General features: G+C 40.7%; 1 protein-coding gene across 2 annotated transcripts in view; it reads right to left on the bottom strand.

The window, feature by feature from the left end:
* Positions 1–12137: 12137 nt before the first annotated feature.
* gfpt2.L (glutamine-fructose-6-phosphate transaminase 2 L homeolog) overlaps positions 12138–23402 on the bottom strand; it is a 33169-nt gene continuing 21904 nt past the window's right edge. For both annotated transcript variants that reach the window (XM_041584956.1, NM_001087014.1), the window contains 11 exon segments: positions 22782–22887; positions 21681–21844; positions 21432–21527; positions 19946–20043; positions 18651–18771; positions 17849–18006; positions 17647–17761; positions 17044–17171; positions 15962–16129; positions 15298–15459; positions 12138–14674 (listed from right to left, as the gene is read on the bottom strand). In XM_041584956.1, coding sequence (XP_041440890.1) covers positions 14630–14674; positions 15298–15459; positions 15962–16129; positions 17044–17171; positions 17647–17761; positions 17849–18006; positions 18651–18771; positions 19946–20043; positions 21432–21527; positions 21681–21844; positions 22782–22887 — 1361 coding nt within the window. In that variant the 3' untranslated portion in view covers positions 12138–14629.

Raw genomic sequence — 23402 nt, 5'->3', positions numbered from 1 at the left:
GAGAAAACTTGAATGGAATCAAATCAATCGAGTTTTCCCCTGGAAAAAATCTCAAATTGCTTGAGTTAATTGAGTTTTCAAGGGAAACCCACTGAAAAAAACCTTAACATCATAAAGGCTTTTAAAATCTTCAAATAGTTCAAGGGACCTCTGCCATTGACTTTTACATGACAGTTTTAGCTGGAGTATTTTCGGATTCGAGTTATTTACAGCTTTGGGGTATAATAAATCTTGAAAAATTCGATTTTTTTTTTTATAAAACCCTGAAAAATATGAGTTTGTTCTAACCCGAAAATTTGAGTTTTTGACTGAAAACTACGCTCGAAAACATAACTCGACCTTTGATAAATAACCCCATTATAAGTAGGTAGTTCTTCCTTGGCCTTTAGCTTTGTTATAATGCTGAATTTATCAGCAAGAATCGAAGGAGATTAACCTACGGACCTTTCAAGATGAATTCCATTGGAATTCTTTGGTTAATACTTTGGGTAATACATAATATTTAGAACATAGCTTCCTACACTGTTAACTGTGAACTACAAGAGACAGGTCAGACGTGGGTCCAAGACACCAACAGGACACAAGAATTTTTTTTCATAAGCTCAGACCTCATTGGTCCTCAAAAGTTAACTGATGAGCGAATTTTTTTGAAGAGTTTTGCAGCGGAAATGCCGTCTGTAGACTACAATGGGAGAAAAAAAAACGCTGTGCCTCATTTCAGCAAATTTTCACTGGCTGGAAATTTTCGGACAAGCAAAACAGGTCAAATTCACATTATTTACATTGCCAGAGGTTCTCTCCAATACCACAGAGCACTACATTTTAAGTTGTCAGGTGTTTCAAAGATAGAGTTGCTGAGCAATTATAGGCCTATCGGAAATCCAGTAATTGCCTTTTACAGTGTCGGGAATGGCTGGGCCATTCCCCTCTCCTGATCAGATTCGGGGAAAAAACGTTTTTTCAGGCGCTGCGCAGCGCCATCAGCACCTGTTGATTTAGGAGTGATGCATCGCCTTCACACAGGCGCACCGAGCAGGCAGGGGGTCGGAGGGGGCCCCCTCAGTCCGACTCTGCACTAAGAAGTCATCTTATCCAAGTCTTACAGGACTCAGACTTCAGTGGACTCTCCTCCTATAACTAGCCAATTAACTTATTTTAATTACAATATCGGTGACTTTCCTACACTACCATAGACCACTGTGAGTGTTTTAAAGATGGATTTGCTTACCAATCACAGGTTCATCAGAAAAACAGTTAGAAAGCTATTGCCCTTTACCAGTTTGAAGTTATCTTGTTCAAGACTCGCTGGACTCAGACTCCAGTAGGCCCCTAAACTATATACAATCATAGTGTCTCTAGTATATTACCATAGACCACTGTGACTGGTCCAAAGATGGACTTGCTCAGCAATTAAAGGTCCATCAGAAAAACAGGTATTAAGGTGGCCATAGACTAAACGATCCGCTCGTTTGACATTGCCAAACGTGCCAATCTTTCCCCGATATGCCACTAACGGGCATGGCTATATCGGGGGTAATCTGAATGTTCGGCCCTAAGGCCGAATGATTAGATTACGATGAGAGCGCAATGGGCTCCGGCGGGACGGTCAGGACAAAATCAAACCTGTCTGATTGACCAAACGACCAATCTCCGCCGGACGAAAAATTACGTGACTCTCCACACACGGTCTGAAAATCGTACGAATCCTCGATTCTTACGATAGGATCTTTGCGTCTATTGCCATCTTTACTCTAGGGCCCTTTAGACCCAGTTAAATGTCATCTTATTTAAGATTTATTGGACCCAGATTTCCCTAATTTACCTGAAGGTGGTTGAAAGATAGACTTGCTCAGAGGTCACAAGCCCTTCAGAAAAACAATTAGTGTTGTAGAACTATATATATATATATATATAACAAAAAAAAGATTTTTCATAGTTTGATTTAATCAGACTTCAGAGGCCTTCTAATCTTCCTGGCCAGTTGACTAATTATAATCTCAATGGTTTACATCCCATTCCCATCCCAAATGCCAGTGAATGTGTTTCAAAGAATCTCAGCCCCATTATATACCTAATTATTACTCTAGGGTACTCTTACTGGACAAGTTCTTTTACTTCTAAAGGGCAGCTGAAACCCTTAGACTGCTCTTATTCTGAGTAAACTGGATAGGGAATGTAGCAAATGAAGCATCCGAGTAGAGACAATAGGGTACAAAAGTGATGGGGCATTAAAAAAAGTTGTGTTAGAGGTGGAAACAAGGAGCCAGGAAGTAGAAGGAAAAACTGAGATCATAAATATAATAGGATAAAAGGGACAGAGAGGAGTACAGAGAGGAGTAGAAATTAAAAAGGTTAAAATTAGAGTAAGAATTGTGAATGTATATTTGCTGCCTTGGATATTTCTGAATCTATAAAAAAGGTGACTCATCCACCAAAGGCTGAGTGATTCCCATGTTTTTTAGTAGGAAGGAGTGACAAGCAATCAAGTCTTGGAGTCCCCTATGGGGAATCTGGGGAATTGTGTGTGTGTACAGTGTTTTAGTTGTGTTTCTATTAAGATCCACCATATTAAATAAGACTTTGACCTTGAAACTATTGTCTTGTTCTTCTATAAAACCAGACAATTTAATCTAACCTGATTTTATTTAAAGGATTATGTTTTCATGACCTATTAAATCCTCCATACAGTCAACTTCTCTTTTGAAAGTTGGCTTCTAACTATGCATATCAAGAACGGGTGACCCATTGCACCAGTGCAGTAACCCCTAGGAAACCATTAAACATTCCAGCAGTCAGAATAATGAAAGTAAATCAGTTGGGTCACTGCACTAGAATTAAGTTGCAGTTATGTTTGTAAACAAGGTTCAGTCTGCTGGATGGAGGAATGCACCAAATCCAGGATTCTGCGAATCCTAGCACATTTTATAAATATAAATTTTATTAACCCAAAATGTCATGTGATTTTTAAATTCAATTTATGGATTTTGTTTAAATTTCAACATGAAACTTAGGATCTGGCTTAGGTTTGATATTCAGACAATTATTTTGTTAATGATTTGGTATGTGGATAAATCCTAATGTTTAGCTAAATGTAAACATTGTAACCGGCTACATTATAGCATGTGCTTTGCTCTGGGCAGCTCATCGGGCAATTTTTCTGTATCTCACCAAAGTACAACCAACTACACATAGGGGCAGATTTACTAAGGGTCGAATATCGAGGGTTAATTAACCCTCGATATTCGACTAGGAACTAAAATAGTTCGACTTCGAATATCGAAGTCGAACGATTTAGCGCAAATCCTGCGATCGAACGATCGAAGGATTATTCGTTCAATCGAACGATTAAATTCTTCGAATCGAACGATTCGAAGGATTTTAATACAACGATCGAAGGAATATCCTTCGATCAAAAAATCACAGGCAAGCCTATGGGGACCTTCCCCATAGGCTAACATTGTCTTCGGTAGCTTTTAGCTGCCGAAGTAGGGGGTCGAAGTTTTTCTTAAAGAGACAGTACTTCGACTATCGAATGGTCGAATAGTCGAACGATTTTTAGTTCGAATCGTTCGATTCGAAGTCGAAGTAGTAGTCGAAGGTCGAAGTAGCCCATTCGATGGTCGAAGTAGCCCAAAAAACACTTCGAAATTCGAAGTTTTTTTAATTCGAATCCTTCACTCGAGCTTTGTAAATCTGCCCCATAGTCTGTTGACCAGTAAATCTTCACCTGCAAAATCCATTAATAAGCTGACATTTTCAAAGGCTGTAGCATCACCACATCCTACTCAAATATCCTTAATCCTATGGGTGGTAACAAAATATAAGGAGCAATATTTGATCCAGTCTAGCAGCACAGAGTAACCAATCAGCATCTAGAATTGACCGGTCTTTTTGAAAGCAACATGTGATTGGCTGCTTTGGACTATTAAACTTGGTGCAAAGTTTGGACCTGCCATTACATTATCAGCTACATTTTTGTACTGCGTCATCCATTTGTTGTGTCACATGATAAAATGATGTAATTGTACTTTTTTCTAATAAAAAAAATCTACCTGTTTTAATTATGGGAGTTCATTGATTTCTGAAATAGTCTTCAAACGTGTCAACAGTGATTGGATTTGTAGAATTGTATTGAAAAGCTTGCCTCTTTCATAGAAGTTTCATTATACTCTGTAAGGGCAGCATGACAACTGGACAAACTGGCATTTTTGAAAAATGACCTTTCGCTGCACTACACGTAACAAAAGCACTATAGCACATCATGCCATGTATTCAAGGATTTTGGGAGGCTAGAAAAGGCATTCCACCAGAGAAACAGCTGATCTTCTGGCTTTATGCCTTATGATCAATGTGCAAGACCAGCCCAGGGAGCAGCTAGAACGCTACAGCTACTTGTAGTACATCACAGGCCCCCAAGGGGAAAATTAGAACCTCTTATGACACATTATATAAAAACTGAGAGCTGTTGAGGGATGTTTGAAACGGAAGTCCAACCTCCAAGAGATTGCATGTTGGACACTATTTGCTAGGGATGCACCGAATCCACTATTTTAGATTCGGCCAGACCCCCAAATCCTTCGTGAAAGATTCTGCTGATTTTGCATATCCAAACCACATGATTTTAAGGATTTGGATTTGATTCGGCCAGGCACGAGGATTCAAACGAAAAGGGCTGAATACTGGCCGAATACCAAACCGAATCCTAGATCCGGTGCATCCCTACTATTTTCATTATATTATAAGATATACCCAAGGGTACTGCATTTAGCATTTGGGCATGGAGGTTCCAGATGCAAAGACTTAAAAACAATTTTTTTTAAAATGTATTCAGTGAGTCCTAGGGCACAACACATGCAATCCACGTCAAATGCCCCATATGTTTAAGACTATTAATGCCCCTGGCACATAAGCCTTTCTAAATCACAGTCATTCTTAAGTAGCGTTTTCCATACTTTTTTTGGTTGAAGCCCTCCACGTTAAGGTGCACATTTTTTGTAGCCCACCCAGCTCATAATAAGGTCACATTTATCTGAACATGCTTCTTTATTGACCATACATCAAAAGTTCCAAAAATGTGTAATGTTCAGCCCAAATTTTACAGTCAATGACCTTCATCAGAAATGTATAAGAGAACCTTTAGCATTCTTCTAAATCTTACACTAGAAGACCTTCAGGCTAACCCCCTCCAGAACAGAGCTCCAGAACAGAGCTGGATTTACATAGCTGCACCCCTACGGCCGCTGCCATTCGTCGCCCCCGCTTCCTCCTTTTAAAAAAACAACAAAAAACTATTATATCTCCTGCACATCCCCAGTGTTTCTGAACCAATATAGGTGTGGTTGGGCAGCATGCCTCCCCTTAAAATCCTGCCACCCTAGGACCGGGCCTTGGTGGCCTTTCCACAAATCCGGGCCTGCTCCAGAACCCCCTGCAGCACAGGGCAACCCCAACTGTTTTAAAGGGCCCAGAGTGTTTTTTTTCTACTATTCATTAAGCCTTTTACTTCATTCCCTACTCTTGAGTCAAGTCATATATTGCAGCTGACATTTTTTCCATGTTTCATGTGTGGTGGGGGGTCTAATTCACAATGATCATTATATTTCAGAGCAATAAAAAGTCACTGGCAAATGCTTTATTTAGATCCTGTTACTTTCCTGTTTCCAGTAATGGAGACCATAATGTCGAAGTTATCATTCTACAGTCAATTAAATACAACATTGTCTGGCTTGAAATACCTTCAGCATGAAGAGCACGCTGCACTCCTTCATTCTTCACCATATATATCACTTTCCATTCAGTGACAGGTAAAACATCTATTCTAAAAATCTTATAGAAATCTCACAGTGAATGGCTGGGACATGCTTCAGGCTCAACAACATGATACCTTGAATTTCCTATTGGTAAACATCATCTGTTTCTGTTAACAATGACATACCTAATCCAGTTCCAACCTAACTTGCCCTTTCCTCTTCCTGGAGCTATGACATATAATTATAATATCAGGAAGTTAAGATGCTGCATAGAGTTATCCAGGAGATTCAGAGCTCATGAGTCATCCTTTATTTGATGAGGAAAAAAGTATGGGCTTGGGGCCTACAGGTCTGTGTGGCTTATAGACATCCCCTGTCCAATATCCAAATAGGATGTCAACTAGGAATCAGACAGAGCAAATGTACCCCTATTAATAATGACCTGTTGTCAGCACCACACTGAATAATAGTCAGGTTAACAGTAGGGAAAATTTACGAACCATTACCTTTACCATAGGTCTCTGCTCTCCAAAACCTTCCACTACTCCAATGAATACAATACTGACTGTATTAATCAGCAGTATATAAGTGAGGGGTGGGAGGGGGAAACACAAACTGGATTTTTCTGCTGTTGGGCCACTGCCATCACACATTATACAGATGTAAAACACAGCACAAGTGGTTCCATAACACAAAGGTTGGGAATGTGCAATGCAGATTTAGCTGAATTGTACATTGTGATACACCAGAAAAAGCAGTACCAGGGGTGCACTGAGTCTGTAATTCTGTTACATAGTGTACCCTCTTGAGTTATAAACCAGATACCACACAGCAATAAACCTATGTGAGATATAAAACAACATATACAACGATATTATTTGTACAGTAGATAACAAAAAGCAAGATAAGAGCAGTATAACCGGAGTTCTTATACAGGCAGAAAGGAGGAGCAGGATCTCAGGAGTGGAAAGTCTTTTCCATTCTTTCTTGGAATGTTTCTCGGCAGAATTCCCTCTCGAAACTGAGCTTCCAACAACAACTGGCTCTTGCACTGGTACTGCCTTGTACCATCTGCGCTTAACCCTGTTCCTCGTGTTAACCATTGCCCTTATTCTACTCAGCTAAATGTATGAAATTTGCCAGGACCAAGTCCACCAAGTGATTTTTTTTCTCTAGATATGTGTTGGGTGGTGACGCTCAGTGTTTATAGAGTGTTATTGCAAATACTGAAGTGGGGCCTGGAGTGAAAGGACTTTCTTTTAGCCCACTTTCTGCTAATAGCCTGTTTTTTAAGCCCTGTGATGTGCAGGTGCCATCTGCTGTGCATCTTGTACATGGGCAGAGCAATGGGGAAGACAAGGATTTGAATAGTATTGCCTCCCAGAGCAGCAAGTATAGTTTGGAAAATCATACGATAGCAAGATAGCTACAGTGCTATATCATGTGGCCTAGTCTGTTTTCATCAGTTGCTGAGGCCTTCAGCTATCCATGAAATGCACAAGAAGTAGTTCAACAACAAGCTACTTCCACAACCAACCAAAATCCAGCTATGCTGGTTCCAGTTAAACATTATATGGAGTCAAATGATCCATTACATCTACAGGAGTATACAAAACTGCTACAAATATGAGTTTTTTCAGACAATTACTACCAAAAAAAAGATCAGAAAACCTCTAAAGGTCTGTCTTAAATAAGGTCCAATAGGCTCAACGCAGCTCCCATAGTGGAACTGTAATGGAATTCGATAATCCTCCCCAAGATGGCGTCCAAGATGGCGGCCTCCTGGATCCTGCTGGTCGCAGCACTATGACATCGGCATCTTTACGCCCTCAGATTGGTCGCCGGCGTCGGAACGGACGCCGGCGTCAGAATGTGCGTCGGCGTCAGGACGCTGGCGTCAGTGCGTCGGCGTCGGCGTCATGACGTCAGTGCGTCCAAAATTGGCGCCAAACCCAGGCCTATTTAAAGCAGCTTCAGAGTCTCCTCAGTGCCCAATTATAGGTTTTCGCTTGCTGATTCCTGGGTGTGTTTCTTGTTAATTATCTTGTGTACCGACCTTGCCTGAACTCTCGTATTTGAACCTCGTCTGCCTGAACTGATTCTACTGCCTGTTTACGACTATTCTATTGCCTACTCCTTCTGTGCTGCGAACTCGGACTTTGTTACCTCCTCCTTGGTCCTTACTACCTCGGGGCCCTCGGGCCTTACAGGAACACACTCTAGAGGATGGGTTTCCACTGCTCCAGTGACCTTCACACTACTCCAGTCAATAGTTGGGATTGTGAATGGTGATGTTAGGCATGTGGGCAGTTGCTCTTCCATTAAAACCCACACTCCTGATCAATAGTTCTTGAGTTCTACTTGGCAAGTTTGGAACATGGCAGTGAGTGTTACAAATGAGGACACACCATTTCAGACAGAGTGTCCAGATATTTTTGGTCATACTGTATATAAGTAGAAGCTGCCATGTTTTCTGTCTCAACAGATTCCAAAGAAAAGCAGTCCTAGAGGTTATAAATAAATTACACTGTTCTTCTGAAGTCTGTGACATCCCTCGCTCGGATGTATAATTGCAGATTGGCAGAGAAGGCGCTCGGCTTTTATACTGTATGTAGCAGTTTAATTTAAGGAAATACACTCGAAATGAATTCTGGCAGCTGAATTTAAAGTTTGATTGAAAAAATTACTCCTCCTCAAAAAATCCCTGGAGACTGCCGCCTTTTATCATAAGGCCCTAGCTATTGGCCCAGGATAAAAGGAAACCGGTAATGCAGTTTATAGCACCCACACTGTACAGCTCATCAGAGACGAGGAACCGACATTTGCAGATGTTTTACTTTTGGTTTCTAAAGTGTGTTTGTCAGTGGGGATTAAAGCAGAAATAGTTTTTTGTTTTTGTGGAGGTTTTTTTTTTGGTAAATTCAGAAACAAGCACATTTTCCCCTCTGAGCACGGGCAAGCCCACCGCCCTCTGTTCTGTTCTGAATTGCTAGTGTCACTATCCTAGCAACATATGAATGCTGGCTGAAGATACTGGGAGTTTTAGATCTCAACAGCTGTTTGGCTATAAGATTGGCACCACTGTAGAAGATTAGATTATCCTAACATAATCAGATACTGTATTTTCTCAATTGCCTCTCTTTCTTTTGGATACAAATAGGCTGGCTACATTAAAATACATGTTTCATCAGAAACTTTCCAGTGAGGAGCAGCTAAGATGATTCATGGTCTACATAACAAACCATATCAGGCAATACTTCATGACCTTAACATGTATGGGTTAAGACAAGAGAAGTAGACTGGAGATAAGATGGAAACTTTCAAATATAGCAAGGAATTTAAAAGAGTTTAGGAAGGAGGCAGAGAAAGAGAAACAGAGGACCCAACATGAAATTGGAGGGTGCTGCCCTCCCTGACCTGTGCCTGTTTTGACTATGGCTTACTGCTTGATCCTTTGGTACATCATTTTTTTGGCTCTCGGCGCTATTGGGCTTCCTGTACTCACTCCCAGGCCCACAGCTGTGATAAGAGACTGGGTCCATCCTCATTGACTGTTAGGATGTCTAGTCTACTGCAAGAAAATCTTTTTCACTCTGTTAAATTAAAATGTTAAAATTGGGCAAAATGTCAACTTTCATCAGGACAATGATCCAAAGTAACAATGGAGTGGCTGAAGGTCAAGGAATGTGAATGTTTGCAAACTTTGATTGTAATCCAACTAAGAATCTGAGCCACCATATAAAGCCAGGTGCAGAAGTGTCATCTGACCAACTTAAATAAACTAAATCTGCCAGGAAGAATAGGCCCAATTTATGGCTGGTTCATGCATACCCTAAAATACAGCTATAACTACAGGGGTTGGCTCTACAAATATTAAATTATGGGAATCAAATGTTATAAACAGCATATTTCAGTCTTTTTTACTCCAACAGTGACTGATTCCAGAAGCTGTGCATTATGGAGCTCTCCGCTTCATATACGTGCACCATCGGACAAAGCAGACGGATGCCCCGGATAGATTAGTATGTAACATTAGTCACTTATATTGACACCGACACAACTCTGTTAATAAGGGCTAAAAATGAATTGGACAGTAATGAGAGAGAATTTTCTGTTTCTTCAAAACAAGATGCCATGGTGACCAAGCTATACATTCCAACCGCCGACGCCCTGCTGCTAATATATGTTTCTACTGGCACTTCTCCCCGCCTGAAAGCTGCCAAAAAAATAAGAAATTCACCAATTAATATTGCAGACTTGGGAAAGGACGCATGACTTGATTTAGCTTTCCAGGATCATCTCAATTTGTAATGAATCATTGTCATACTTGAGCAAATACTAGAATGTTGGAGCAGACCCCAGCTGGTATCACGTACCATTCACAAGCAAGGTTTATGAAGCACATTCGCTTAATCACAATCATACTAGGCTGAAGTCTGTCTTACATATACCATTGCCCTGAGCATTGCCATCATTCAGACAACTGGTGGAAGACTCCATTTGAGCTTGTAGAAGTCTATTTGGCCTACCATGTACAGCGCTAGATGGATAGATGTTCTTCCAAAGTGCATATTTGGGAAGCTGACAAACATTCACCAGATCTTGAGAGGAATCAGAAATCTACTGCCCACAATGGAATGCACCACTCATTTGGAGACATGCTAAAGGGGGACCATGTTAGGTACAGTAAATCCAATAAATCATTATTTTGAAATGGACTAAAACGCATGAATAATTTGGATATTTTCATAGGAACTAGTTAAAGAGATAATGTCAATTTTTTTTTTTCAAAATGAATCAGTTAATAGTGCTGCTCCTGCAGAATTCTGCATTGAAATCCATTTCTCAAAAGAGCAAACAGATTTTTTTATATCCAATTTTGAAATCTGACATGGAGCTAGACATTTTGTCAATTTCCCAGTTGCCCCAAGTCATGTGACTTGTGCTCTGATAAACTTCAATCACTCTTTACTGCTGTACTGCAAGTTTGAGTGATATCACCCCCTCCCTTCCCCCCCCCCCAGCAGCCAAACAAAAGAACAATGGGAAGGTAACCAGAAAGCAGCTCCCTAACACAAGATAACAACTGCCTGGTAGATCTAAGAACAACACTCAATAGTAAAAACCCATGTCCCACTGAGACACATTCAGTTACATTTAGAAGGAAAAACAGCAGCCTGCTTAAAGCATTTCTCTCCTAAAATGCAGACACAAGTCACATGACTGGGGGGCAGCTGGGAAATTGACAAAATGTCTAGCCCCATGTCAGATTTCAAAATTGAATATAAAAAAATCTGTTTGCTCTTTTGAGAAATGGATTTCAGTGCAGAATTCTGCTGGAGCAGTACTATTAACTGATGCGTTTTGAAAAAAACATGTTTTCCGATAACAGGATCCCTTTAAAAACCTGGATTCGCTGGGATCCCTTTAAAAACCTGGATTCGCTGGTACTATATGGCCACACATCTAGATTTGGGGGTGTGTAAGTCCAATGCAAACTAGGAGAAAATAATTTGCTGTCCTAGCAACAAATGTATCTTTTTGTTCGATAGAATGCTTTAGTGATGTGACCAATGGAAGCTGTATAGAGGAATAAGGCAACTGCAGCTGTTTTGTTTCCAGCCATGCACTTAGGGAATTGGCAGGATCTACAAGTATGTTCTGCATGGTGTTTTCCGAAGGGTCATTTGTTGGGGTCTAGGAGACAAAAGATCACTTCCCTGCTGATTTTATTTTATTACACTTGTGGCTCATAAGGCATCTTTTTTTTTTTAGCAGATGCAAGAACCTGGGATCTTTCCAGAACATACAGTTTCCAGTTAGGATCTGTATATTTGGACATAAAATGTCTGCATGGTAACTGCAAATTTGCTCAGAAGCAGGTGGCTTAGTTTTGTTCCACACGCAGCATTTTATCCTTACTGTATGGTGCTAGGTATAGCAAGTTATACATTACTCATCAGTGAGACTCTTACAGTCTCCTTCTCCTAATGCAGAGGTCCCTAATGTTTTTCACCCATGAGCCACATTCAAATGTAAAAAGAGTTGGAGAGCAACACAAGCATGCAAAAAGTTCCTGGGGGTACCAAATAAAGGCTGTGATTGGCCATTTGGTAGCTCTACATGGACTGGCAGTCTACAGGAGGCTCTGATTGGCAGTTGACCTGTTTTTCATGCAAATAAAACTTGCCTCCATGCTAGGAATTTAAAAATAAGCACCTGCTTTGAGGCCATTGGGAGTAAGAGGTTGAAGAACGACATGTTGCTCATGAACTGGTTAAGGATCACTGCCTTAATGTCTTGGGTTTATCCCATTATTATATTATATTATTATATCCCATTATTCCTTCGGAGTTTGAGAAGAACAACAACCAATGCCACAATAAATATTGTACATATCTGTTTTATTTCCACATAATTCAGAGGTGCATTTTACAATGGGTACTATACGTATCTTTGGTCCTCTGTAAACATCTCCTGTATCAGTAGGAGAACAATGGCAGATCTATTTTCCATCTCATGGAAACAGAATAAGATCTGCAGTAAGGATGCCCAGCCGAAGTCCCTTTACTACAGAACCCGGCAGCCATTAACAGCCTCAGCCATCGCAAGATGCTGGAACTTGTAGCTGAGCAACAGGCAGAGAGACACGGGTTGGACATCAACAATATATCTATACTAAATATCATTTTTATTACAAAATATGACGGAGGGAAGAAAGGGAATTGGAAAAGAACAGTAACATCACATTTTGTCTTATACTTTAATGTAGCGCATTCTCAAGCCTGGAAATGCCTTCATTCCCTACTATAAGGAGTCTGTCTGCCCTGAATGTACAAAGAGAGAACACTAGGTGGTGTAGCACAGAAAAGCACAGGGGCCAGTTTCAGAGTGAGGCAGAGAGAGGATCTGCCCTGGGCCCCAGCATTACCCCATAAAATATTTTATTATTAAACAGTTGTATTTTTAATATATGTATCAAAGCTGTCCAACCTGTGACCTCCTTCCAGCTGTTACTCGACTGTTACTTTCAGCCTCCCCTTAAGGGAGTTGTCGAACAGCTGAAAAGCAGCAGGTTGAAAAGACCTGAGTTACATAATCTCCCCCTAGACTGGGCCTCAGCCTTCCTGTAAGGCAGTATCCTAACCCGAGCCCAGAGTTTATACTTTTCAGACACCGTCAGATCAGAGAACTACAAATTCCAGAAACCCATGTCGGAAACTGAGCTTCAATTGCTGGATTAAGAAGAGAAGATATCCAGCTTGCCAGCCAGGCATTCCCACAACAATTACATTGCACATTTCTACTGAATAAGCGGCTTCCCCCAATCGGAGAAGAGGGGGGGTCTCTAAGTGACCCCCTAACAAGCATTTACTCAATTCTAATTTTGAGTATAAAGGTCCACATGCAAAGGACGACAGGCCGAAGAGATCCTCAATTTTCTTTGATCAATGCATAAAAATATCACGCTTCCCACAGAGCAACCACCTTAATGATGAGCTTCACTTGCATGGGCTGCCCTCTCAACCCTTCTCAAAATGCCGATCACCCTCAAGATGTGCCTTTAAGTTCACAATTTTACAGGCTCCAGCACAAACCGTTCAAGGTTGTTTAAAAATAAAAAGTATGATTATCTGAACACAAAAGCATAAAAAAAGTCAACAAGACTATCGTCTTCAAGCAGCAGCCGCTGATATGGTTCCAGTAACAAGGTATAGTTATATGGGGGGTTCACTAGCGCCTGCAGAGCACCTGATGTTGAACAGATACGATTGTGTAACGCTTTTATAGCTCAAGGACAACAAAAAAAAGATTATTGAGGTCCAAACAGTCATTTTACCCCTGTCAAAATTTTTTTTTTTTTTGTTTGAGGGATTTCGGGCTCTCCAGGAAATGTTCCCAAACGGATTAGAAAGCCCCCCTCAAAGTTTCTGAGTCCTGAGCTACATCTTCTAGCTTCCCTAGCCTGCTGCAGATGTAATCACCACATCAACCTGCACTTCGCTGCTTCAAATAAAAAAATAACAAATATTGCCCTAAAACAGGAATTGGCAACTTGGGGCCCTGGAGCCACTGAACTACAATCCAACACTGTTCATGGACGCTGCAGTCCAACAACACTCACAGGGCAACAGATTGAAATCCCTGGTCTAAAAGCATTTTTTGGAATGTAGTCAGAGAAAGAGATGGGGTGGGGGGAGATAAGATGTAGTAGCTGCTTCCAGCTTGGATTTTTAAACAGTGACCAAACTCACAGTACCAAAAGTGCATAGCACAAAAATAAAACCCCAGCTTCCTCCCTGTCCCAAAGGTTATATATAAGGATGGGCACATTTTTTTTCGCAGCGGAAATGACACCCATAGACTTTAATGGGTGTCAGGGACAAATTTATGCCGAATCGAAATGGGTCAAATTCGCCCATCCCTACCTGACCGGAATAAAACTATTAGCAAGTCCTTCATGTTAAATATATTAAAATACCTTCATTTTCCCAGTACCTTTCAATGTCCAGTTTAAAATAAGAGCTTATTAGAGTTAAGCCTCATTATTGCTGCGTAGACAGGATCCAAACCGGCAATACCATACGTCGTCACCACATCAGCTGAGTATGTGGCAGAACAAGAAAGAGTTAGCGTTGGTTCTGACATAGTGTTGTTACAAATGAACAGAAATGAAAAGTGTGCTACAAATGATATGCTCCAGGTCTGTCCACTGGAGAGACTGCAATTCTGTATGTACAGGGTAAAAGTGACAGGCAAAGAAATCTCAGAAACCAAGGAATGGGAAGGAAACATAAATACAATATGTAAAAACAGCATTTAGAAAAAAAAAAATTGTACAAGTAAAAAATGTCTTCTTGGGTTCAGCAGAATCGAATCTACTCCACAGTCACGGACTTGGCCAAGTTCCTTGGACAATCCACCTGAAAAAGGAAAAGCAGAGTTAAACATTTCTCTCCATATCTTATAATCTTATGGTGTCTAAGACCAATATTATATACAGAACGCAGCTTCAGACCTTTCTTATTAGTATCAGGTGCAAATATGGCTTTAAAGGAGAAGGAAAGCCACCAAAGCAGTTTATTCCCAATAGAATAACCACAATAGTGCAAGCTATAACACTATATTTATTCTGCAGAATGCTTTACCATACCTGAGTAAACAGCCCTAGAAGCTCTCACTGTTTGTTTAGGATAGCAGCTGCCATATTAGCTTGGTGTGACATCACTTCCTGCCTGAGTCTCTCACTGTTCACTCATAGCTCTGGGTTCAGATTACAGCAGGGAGGGGAGGAGGAGAGGAGCAAACTGAGCATGCTCAAGCCCTGCCCTGGAGGTTATGCTGAAAACAGGAAGTCTGATACAGAAGCCCATGTGTACACAATAGAAGGAAAGAAATGTGGTGTTTATTTTGACAGATGACTCTGAGCAGCATTACTTTGAGGGTTTACTGGTGTATTTATATAGACCTTTCTAATAAAGTTTACTTAATTTTAGCCTTTCCTTCTCCTTTAAGCTGGCCCTGATAGTTATTATAAGGCACTTACATCATAACCCCTCAGCACAGCGAGATGGAAAGCGAGGAGCTGCAGAGGAATTACGCTCAAGACCCCCTGCAGGCAGTCCACGGTGTGAGGGACCTTTATTGTTCGCTTGATGCTGTTAATGGTTTCTGTGTCCTCTTTATCACAAATGACAACTGGGCGGCCCTGGGAAATGAAAAAGGTACAGGATAACGATTAGAAGAGTTAGCTTTGAATAGGAAAAAAAATAAATAAGCAGCAGGTTTACAAAAATAAATTAAACTAAGGGAATTTAAACTGTGACCCTTTGGGGAAGTATTAGAGAATCTTGGGACATTCAGTTTAGTTTATGTTACTAAGCTGCTCTTAATCAAGTTATTTCCAAAGTTCCACTAATTTACAGAGCCTTTGCATGGTGTTGGTTATGTGTTTTTTCCATTTTGTAATGTATCTGTACGTTCTCATGAACTACATGGATAATAGGCGGAGCGGCTTGGAACACAGTTGCAGCAAGCATTAAGCCTGTTCATAGCATAACCTCAGTATAAGAGTTGTTCCAAGAACAGAGAGCCAAAATGACAGGGGACGGGGTTCTTCATAAATACGAATGAATAAATCATGTGCATTATACAGAAGATGCAATATGTTCCCTGCAGCAGTATGAAACGATTCCCAGCTTTAATCTTACCTGACGAGCCACCACTTGTTGCAGGGCATTTTGGCACTTGGTGTAGGCATGATCCCTCATGATGATCATGATGACTGGCATAAGCTTGTCTACCAGGGCCAATGGGCCGTGCTTAAGCTCTCCTGCCAAGATCCCCTCTGAATGCATGTATGTGATTTCCTTAATTTTCTGTCAAGAGAAGGATGTATATTATTGGTTAGACTGCAAGGCATAGCCTTTATTATAGAGCTGTTGGTTTCTCAGCTACCATCCGATGGTCTAGGACTATATACAAGCTGAAAGTCAATTACCCTCCCTTTGTCGACACAAGTATCATAATTGCTTCCTCACATATATGGAGGAGTATAAGATCCCCTAAAAGGGGTGACAAATTTAAGAGAACCTCTTGGGATGCGTGTGTGGGTGTAGAGCAGGGATCCGCAACCTTTTGAACCAATGAGTGATATTCTGCAGTAAAAGGCGTTGGGAGCAACACTAGCATGATAGATGTTCTTGGGAGTGCCAAATAAGGGCTGTGATTGGCCATTTGGTAGCCCCCGTGTGGATTATCAACCTACATTGAGGCTCTGTTTGGCAATACACCTGGTTTTTATGCAACCAGAACTTGCCTCCAAGCCTGGAATTCAGGAATTCAAAAATAACTTCCTGCTTTGAGGCCACTGGGGGCAATGAATTCAAGGGGTTGGAGAGCAACATGTTACTCACGAGCTACTGGTTGAGGATCACTGGTGTAGAGTAAAGAGCTTAGTACTTTTGTAGAATTGGTTGTACTATTGAAACATTTGTAATGGTTAGGAGATTCCTGAATGAGCTCCATGTTCTCGTGGAGTATTGTACAATGCTTATCTTTTAGCCAGTCTGACTGCATCACACAATATAAAAGATTTAAAAATGTCAAAAACATTTAGGCAATCACAGATATGTAAGCTATAGGAGTTTGGCTTTCCTTATAAATGGTACTGTGAGATGTAAAAGAATGGAGGAAAAGGGCAACCTCGGTGAGACAATACAATAAATATCTCTGCGCCTTATACACAGTAAAGCAGCTCACATGCGATTGAAACTGAAGCCCATTCACTTACCAAAGCTCCTTCCATGCAGGTTGAGTAGTGATATCCACGGCCCATAATAAGGACCGATTTCTGCTGGTACAATTCTGATGCCAGCTTCTGAATCTCATCATCCAGGCTAAGCACTTCTTTAATGTTGTCTGTAGCACAAAATAGAAAAAAAAAAAAAAAAAAAGATCAACGCAATGCCCTAAATGAAGTGGATCCTAATCTCCACCGTGTAGAAGCCTTAGGGCAGTGAGACTGTAAGCTCTATGGGGCAGGGACCTCCTTCCTACTATCTCTCTTACCACATTGCACTTAAGCTCTATGTCCTTATATAAGCTCTGTGTACTTTGTACATATTTATTGTAACTATTATGTTTCTTCCTGTGTGTGCTTTTATACATAGTACAATGCTGTGGGTCCCTACAGCACTTTACAAATAAAGTTATACACACATACATAAAGGTGGTTTTGAGAAGTGACAGGCGGTTGGGGTGTACGGAAGTTGGAAACCAAGCATAACAAATGCATTTACTCCAGCACTAAAGTGATTGGGTTATGGGCTGAAGTTCTCATTGTCTCAGTCCTATAAATTATGCTGCTCAAGTGTTTAAAATTTTAAGATTTTACCTGGTAAGATTTGCAGGGCGTTCATGATCTGCTTACGTCGCTCCTGTATGGATATCCGATCATCACACATCATCAGGGCAAACATTATGAGGGATACAAACTGGCTAGTATAGGCCTGAGGAGAGACGGGCAACCATCATCATTTAGTACTGATTCAATTACAAATGTTTAAATGTGGCTTGCACATGAGGTTATCACTTACCTTTGTACTGGCCACACCAATTTCAGGCCCAGCGTTGATATGTACCCCACAATCGGTCTCTCTGGAGATGGAACTGCCCACGGTGTTTGTTACACCGACAGTCAGGGCACCCCTCTCTTTACAATAGCGGAGGGCAAGCAGAGTGTCGGCAGTCTCACCTGGGGAGAGAGAATACAGTTAGGTAGGGAGTGACAGGAAAGTAGAACCACTACAAAATAAATGAAAATACTTGTTGTTTATCCCTATGCTCGTCACTTTTAACATTCAACATATTAAACATCAGTCTGTAAAAGGGATAGTTGCAACAGCAGTGCCAAGACAAATTCCATGTAGTACAGGTATGGGATCCGTTACCCGGAAACCTGTTATCCAGAAAGCTCCGAATTACAGCATGGCTGTCTCCCATAGACTCCATTTTATCCAAATAATCCAAATCTTTAAAAATAATTTCCTTTTTCTCTGTAATAATAAAACAGTAGCTTGTAGTTGATCCAAACTAAGATATAAAGAATCCTTATTGGAGGCAAAACCAGCCTATTGGGTTTATTTAATGTTTACATGATTTTCTAGTAGACTTAAGGCATGAAGATCCAAATTACTGAAAGATCCGTTATTCGGAAAACCCCTGGTCCCGAGCATTCTGGATGACAGGTCCCATATCTGTAGAAGTACACCATACTATCCAATGATTTTGGAGAGTATGGTGATTTTAATAACATAGTCTTTGGCTCAAATGATTTTTATTTTAACAAACCCTCACCAGCATTAATATTCCCAATGCTCTCATATATTACATGCCCACCTGATTGGCTGATGAAAAAGCACACGTCATCCCTAAAAACTGGTGTGCTCCTGTCCAAAAAGTCGCTAGCTAGTTCCACCATGACAGGCAGTTCTGTCAGCTCTTCCAGTATCTGGCGCGTCTGCAAAGAGGGAGAAGCATTTTTAGAAAGGAATGTGGTTTAATTTATTGTCTTGCACTATTATAACTAATGCTATGTAATTACAGATGCATGGTACTGATTAACTTTTGTTCCTTATTTGACTTTCCCAAGTGTTTGTGCAGTTATAACAGCTTGACAGTTGTCCAAGATCCTATATGAAACGCATGTATTACATCCCTACAGAAATGTTTAATACAAAGGTTAATGGGGTAAAGGAGAGGACGGTTCAAAAGAAAAAGTAATTTTATGTAATATAGTTTTGTGTAAGTACATAAACATGAAGAAGAAATATAAGTCGGGATTTTGGAAATACCAGTATACCTTTAAAAAAGTCGGTGGCCTCTTAGATTAAGCAGCTAAAATATTTACAGCACAGTGGGGCTTATTTATCAACACTGGGCAAATTTGCCCATGGGCAGTTACCCATAGCAACAAGTTAGAGAATAGCTTTTGAAAGCAAGCCGCAAGTAGAGCAATGAATCCAGCAATTTGATTGGTTGCCATGGGTTACTGCCCAGTGTTGATAAATGACCCTGAGTGTGAATGAACCACAAAACACAAGCGTTTGCCAATAATAAATATCTACCGTAAACCTTAAATCTGAAGCAGAATCGTTTCTACAAGTTTATTTAAAGAAAGAGTGGAAGATTGCGAGCATAAGGGAGACAGCAAACAGGTCAGGATTTGTGTAAGCATGTGGCTGTGTGCAGGAATCAGTGAATTCTAGGGCAAACAGATAGTGTTTATTTATTAAGTAGGGATGCACCAAATCCACTATTTTGGATTCGGCAGAACCCCTGAATCCTTTGCGAGAGATTCGGCCGAATAGCAAACCGGATGCTAATTTGCATATGTAAATTAGGGGTGGAAAGCGGAATTTTTTTTTACTTCCTTGTTGAGAAAAAAGTCACATGATTTCCCTCCTGCCCCTAATTTACATATGCAAATTAGGAATCAGATTCAATTCAGCCGGGCAGAAGGATTGCGAATCCGAATCCTGCTGATAAAGGCCGAATCTCGAACCGAATCCTGGATTCGGTGCATCCCTATTATTAAGCAAATTTTCAAGTCTACCTAAACCTGCAGTTGTCCACACTAAACCTGCTCCAACAGGGGTCCCAACATAAAAAAAATTTGTGTCCGAAATACTCACAGCAACGCCAGCGTGGTAACTGGTTCCACAGGCAATAAGAATCAGACGTCGACATCTCTGGATTTCTTTAATGTGATCCTTAAGTCCACCCAGATTCACTGAAAAAGAAATACTCTGTCAATAATGGACGACAAGTTTATTTAGTTATATATCCTGTAATTACTGACACAATGATGAAAAGAAAGATCAACTAGTGCCTAAACATTATTTGTGAGGCCACATACTGGTAAAAATGGTTAAAGGAACTGTAACACAGTATTACAGGAATGACAATATAATGTACTGTTGCCCTGCACTGGTAAAACTGATGTTTTTACTTCAGAAAGACTACTATAGTTTATATAAACAAGCTGCTGTGTAGCCATGGGGGAGCCATTCAAGCACAGGGCACACAGTAGATAACAGATGAGTTGTAAAGAATACCATTGTATGCTACAGAGCTTATCTGTTATCTGCTGTGAATCCTGTGCCTTTTCTCCTTTTTCAGTTGTGAACAGCTGCCCCCTTGACTACACAGCAGCTTGTCTATATAAACTATAGTAGTCTTTCTTTATCAAACATATCAGTTTTACCAGTTCAGGGCAGCAGTACATTATACTGTAATTCCTTTAATGCACTTTGATTTTTTGGTGTTACTGTTCCTTTAAAACAGGAGTGCCAATGCTTTACTAATGCAGGGTCTACTTTTAGTGATATTTTCCCATTATGATCTACATCCATAATATCACTGTTGGCCTTCTGTTGGAAAATATTACTTAAATATTATATTGATTTATGAGAGAATTTATATTACTATATTTCAAAACAAGTATTTCTTATGTAACCGTAACAGAATAAATATCTGAATTAAAAGAATACACAGAAGGGTAATTTAGTCAAGCTGTTTGTTGACAGTGTCTTGAGATCTACTGATCACCAACTAAAGGTCTACTGGTAAAAACCGATCAACCTTTTGGGCCCTGCTTTAAAAGATGAGGCTATGTCACTGGTAGTAGTTCTGCAGTCCTGAAAAAGGTCTGCTAATAACCACATCACCAGAACAACAAATATGCATTTGCGTAAGGATATTATCCTGGAAGCAGTGTGGAGGCCTAGTAGATTGCTCCGGACTTTGCAGTGTTTTAGTAACAGGGTTGTACACCTGAATCCCATAAAATGAAAAGCCACATGCTACTGGGTAACCAGATAAAAACTAGCTGCTCTGAGCTTCAGCCCATGGCTTCTGCTAACTGTATGTTTGCCTAGGGCATGTAACATTTCCCTAAATCTTTCCTAAGTTGCTGTTGGATACTAACTCCCACCAACACCCTGCTAACCACTGTTCAGCCTAGGAAGTTTGGCATGCTAGTGAAGCCTAATATATTGCAAACCTTAGCATTATCAACCAACTAACAACGCTGATATTCCCCAAATCAGAGGTTTCAAATCCTGCCAGTGCAAGTACAACATTTCTTTTTCCCGACTCTGCTTGGGTGAGCTGCATTACCTGTGAGGTCATCAAAATTCACTCTGCCTCTCATGGTATTGACAACAGACTCTGGCTGCTCAAAGATTTCCTTTTGCATAAAAGAGCTGAAGTTTCCTGAAGGGGGGGGGAAGACACAGATGAAATAATATCCAATATGGAGGTTCCTTTCTCTGCACATGACAAATGATTCTGCTATCTGTCTCTCATAGAGCAGGCGTACAGAAAACAAAGATATAGAATTGAGTGAACATATTCACAATGAATTACCCTTCATGATCTGCTGCAGCTCCATCTGCAGAGTCTGGATAGCACGAGCTGGGTGATCCCCTACATTTCGCTTAATACGATGGATGGAGAGCCGGCCATCCACCACTGCAGCTACATCATCGTCTTCCAGGAAGATAACGCGATTGGTGTGCTCAATAACTGCGCTGTAAGATCAAACACGGCAAACGTTATCTCTAGCTGGTGCACTCGTCTTCCATCGGCAGGAAAACAGTAAAGCCTGCCATTGTGGAGCACAAGTTATATGTGAATCAGTTCCTATAATTGCATTCACATTTTGGATAGATTAGAGGCCTACTTTTGCCCACTAGAGCTGGTTGGGTGCCCTTCGGTTCATAAAAGGGTTAAAGGGATACTGTCGATGGTTTTTTTTCAAAACGCTTTTGTTAATAGTGCTGCTCCAGCAGAATTCTGCATTGAAATCCATTTCTCAAAAGAGCAAACAGATTGTTTTATATTTAATTTTGAAATTTGACATGGTGCTAGACATATTGTCAGTTTCCCAGCTGCCCCCAGTCATGTGACTTGTGCTCTGATAAACTTCAGTCACTCTTTACTGCTGTACTGCACTTTGGAGTGCTATCACCCCCTCCCTTTCCTCCCCAGCAACCTAACAACAGAACAAGGGGAAGGTAACCAGATAAAAGCTCCCTAACACAAGATAACAGCTGCCTGGTAGATCTAAGAACAACACTCAATAGTAAAATCCAGGCCCCACTGCGACATATTCAGTTACATTGAGTAGGAGAAACAACTGCCTGCCAGAAAGTGGTTCCATGACCTGAGATGGCTGCCTACACACCAATATTACAGCTAAAAAAAATACACTTGCTGGTTCAAGAATGAAATTTTATATTGTCAAAATCATGACAGAACCCCTTTAAGGATAAGGATAAATATTGTCATAATAGTCACCCTACTATAGCTGCATGGGTATCCAGGACATAAAATCAATGTACCCAAAATACTTTGAAGGGTACCCCTATCATATGCCTAGAGGAGGAGCCTGTAGTGTGCATTTGCACAAACCACATGTTGCTCCAAAGTTTCAGGAATAACTAATAGGCCAGCCATACAACTTACCTGGCATCTGAGGCGAAATAATATTCCACTGCTTTCTCCTCCACTGGAAACAGGCAGGTGGTGCTATCCAGCCTGGGCAAAGAGCAGCTCCCTTTCTTGTCCAAACCTAAACAATACAGCACAAAAGGATTAGGAAGCAGCCACAGGGTCAGAAGACATGACACATGCAAATCTCTGATTAAGTAGATACCATCTTGAGGCGGAAGCAAAATTCAGAGACAGGCTCAATGTTCCTGTAAAGGTTCAAAGAACTAGATGGTCATAAGGTGGCAATGAGTATTCCTCATAAAGGCTCTGGAAATGCTAGGCCATAAACACATACACAATGTGAAAGGGGAAAAGAGGATGGCATTCCCCCATTGTGTTCTGAAGGTTAAAAAAAATTGTTTCCTTTCTTTGAAACAGTAACACAAAAGTGGCTAAATATGTATGAACTGTTAAACAACAGAGAACTGCCCAAGCTGCAATCCTGGACATGCACCAGCACAGCTTTGGTCTGATGGTTCTAATTGTTTCTACAATGCAGAGCCTCCATATAAAACCCATGATATACTCATGGGTCGTAGGCACCTGCACACCAAACAACCCAGGTTTTCCCAATTGAACCATTGGTCACTTCAT

Source organism: Xenopus laevis, chromosome 3L (assembly GCF_017654675.1).
Source record: "Xenopus laevis strain J_2021 chromosome 3L, Xenopus_laevis_v10.1, whole genome shotgun sequence".
Taxonomy (NCBI): domain Eukaryota; kingdom Metazoa; phylum Chordata; class Amphibia; order Anura; family Pipidae; genus Xenopus; species Xenopus laevis.
Note: the sequence above shows the minus strand (reverse complement) of the source record. Positions and strands in the feature narration are given on the sequence as shown.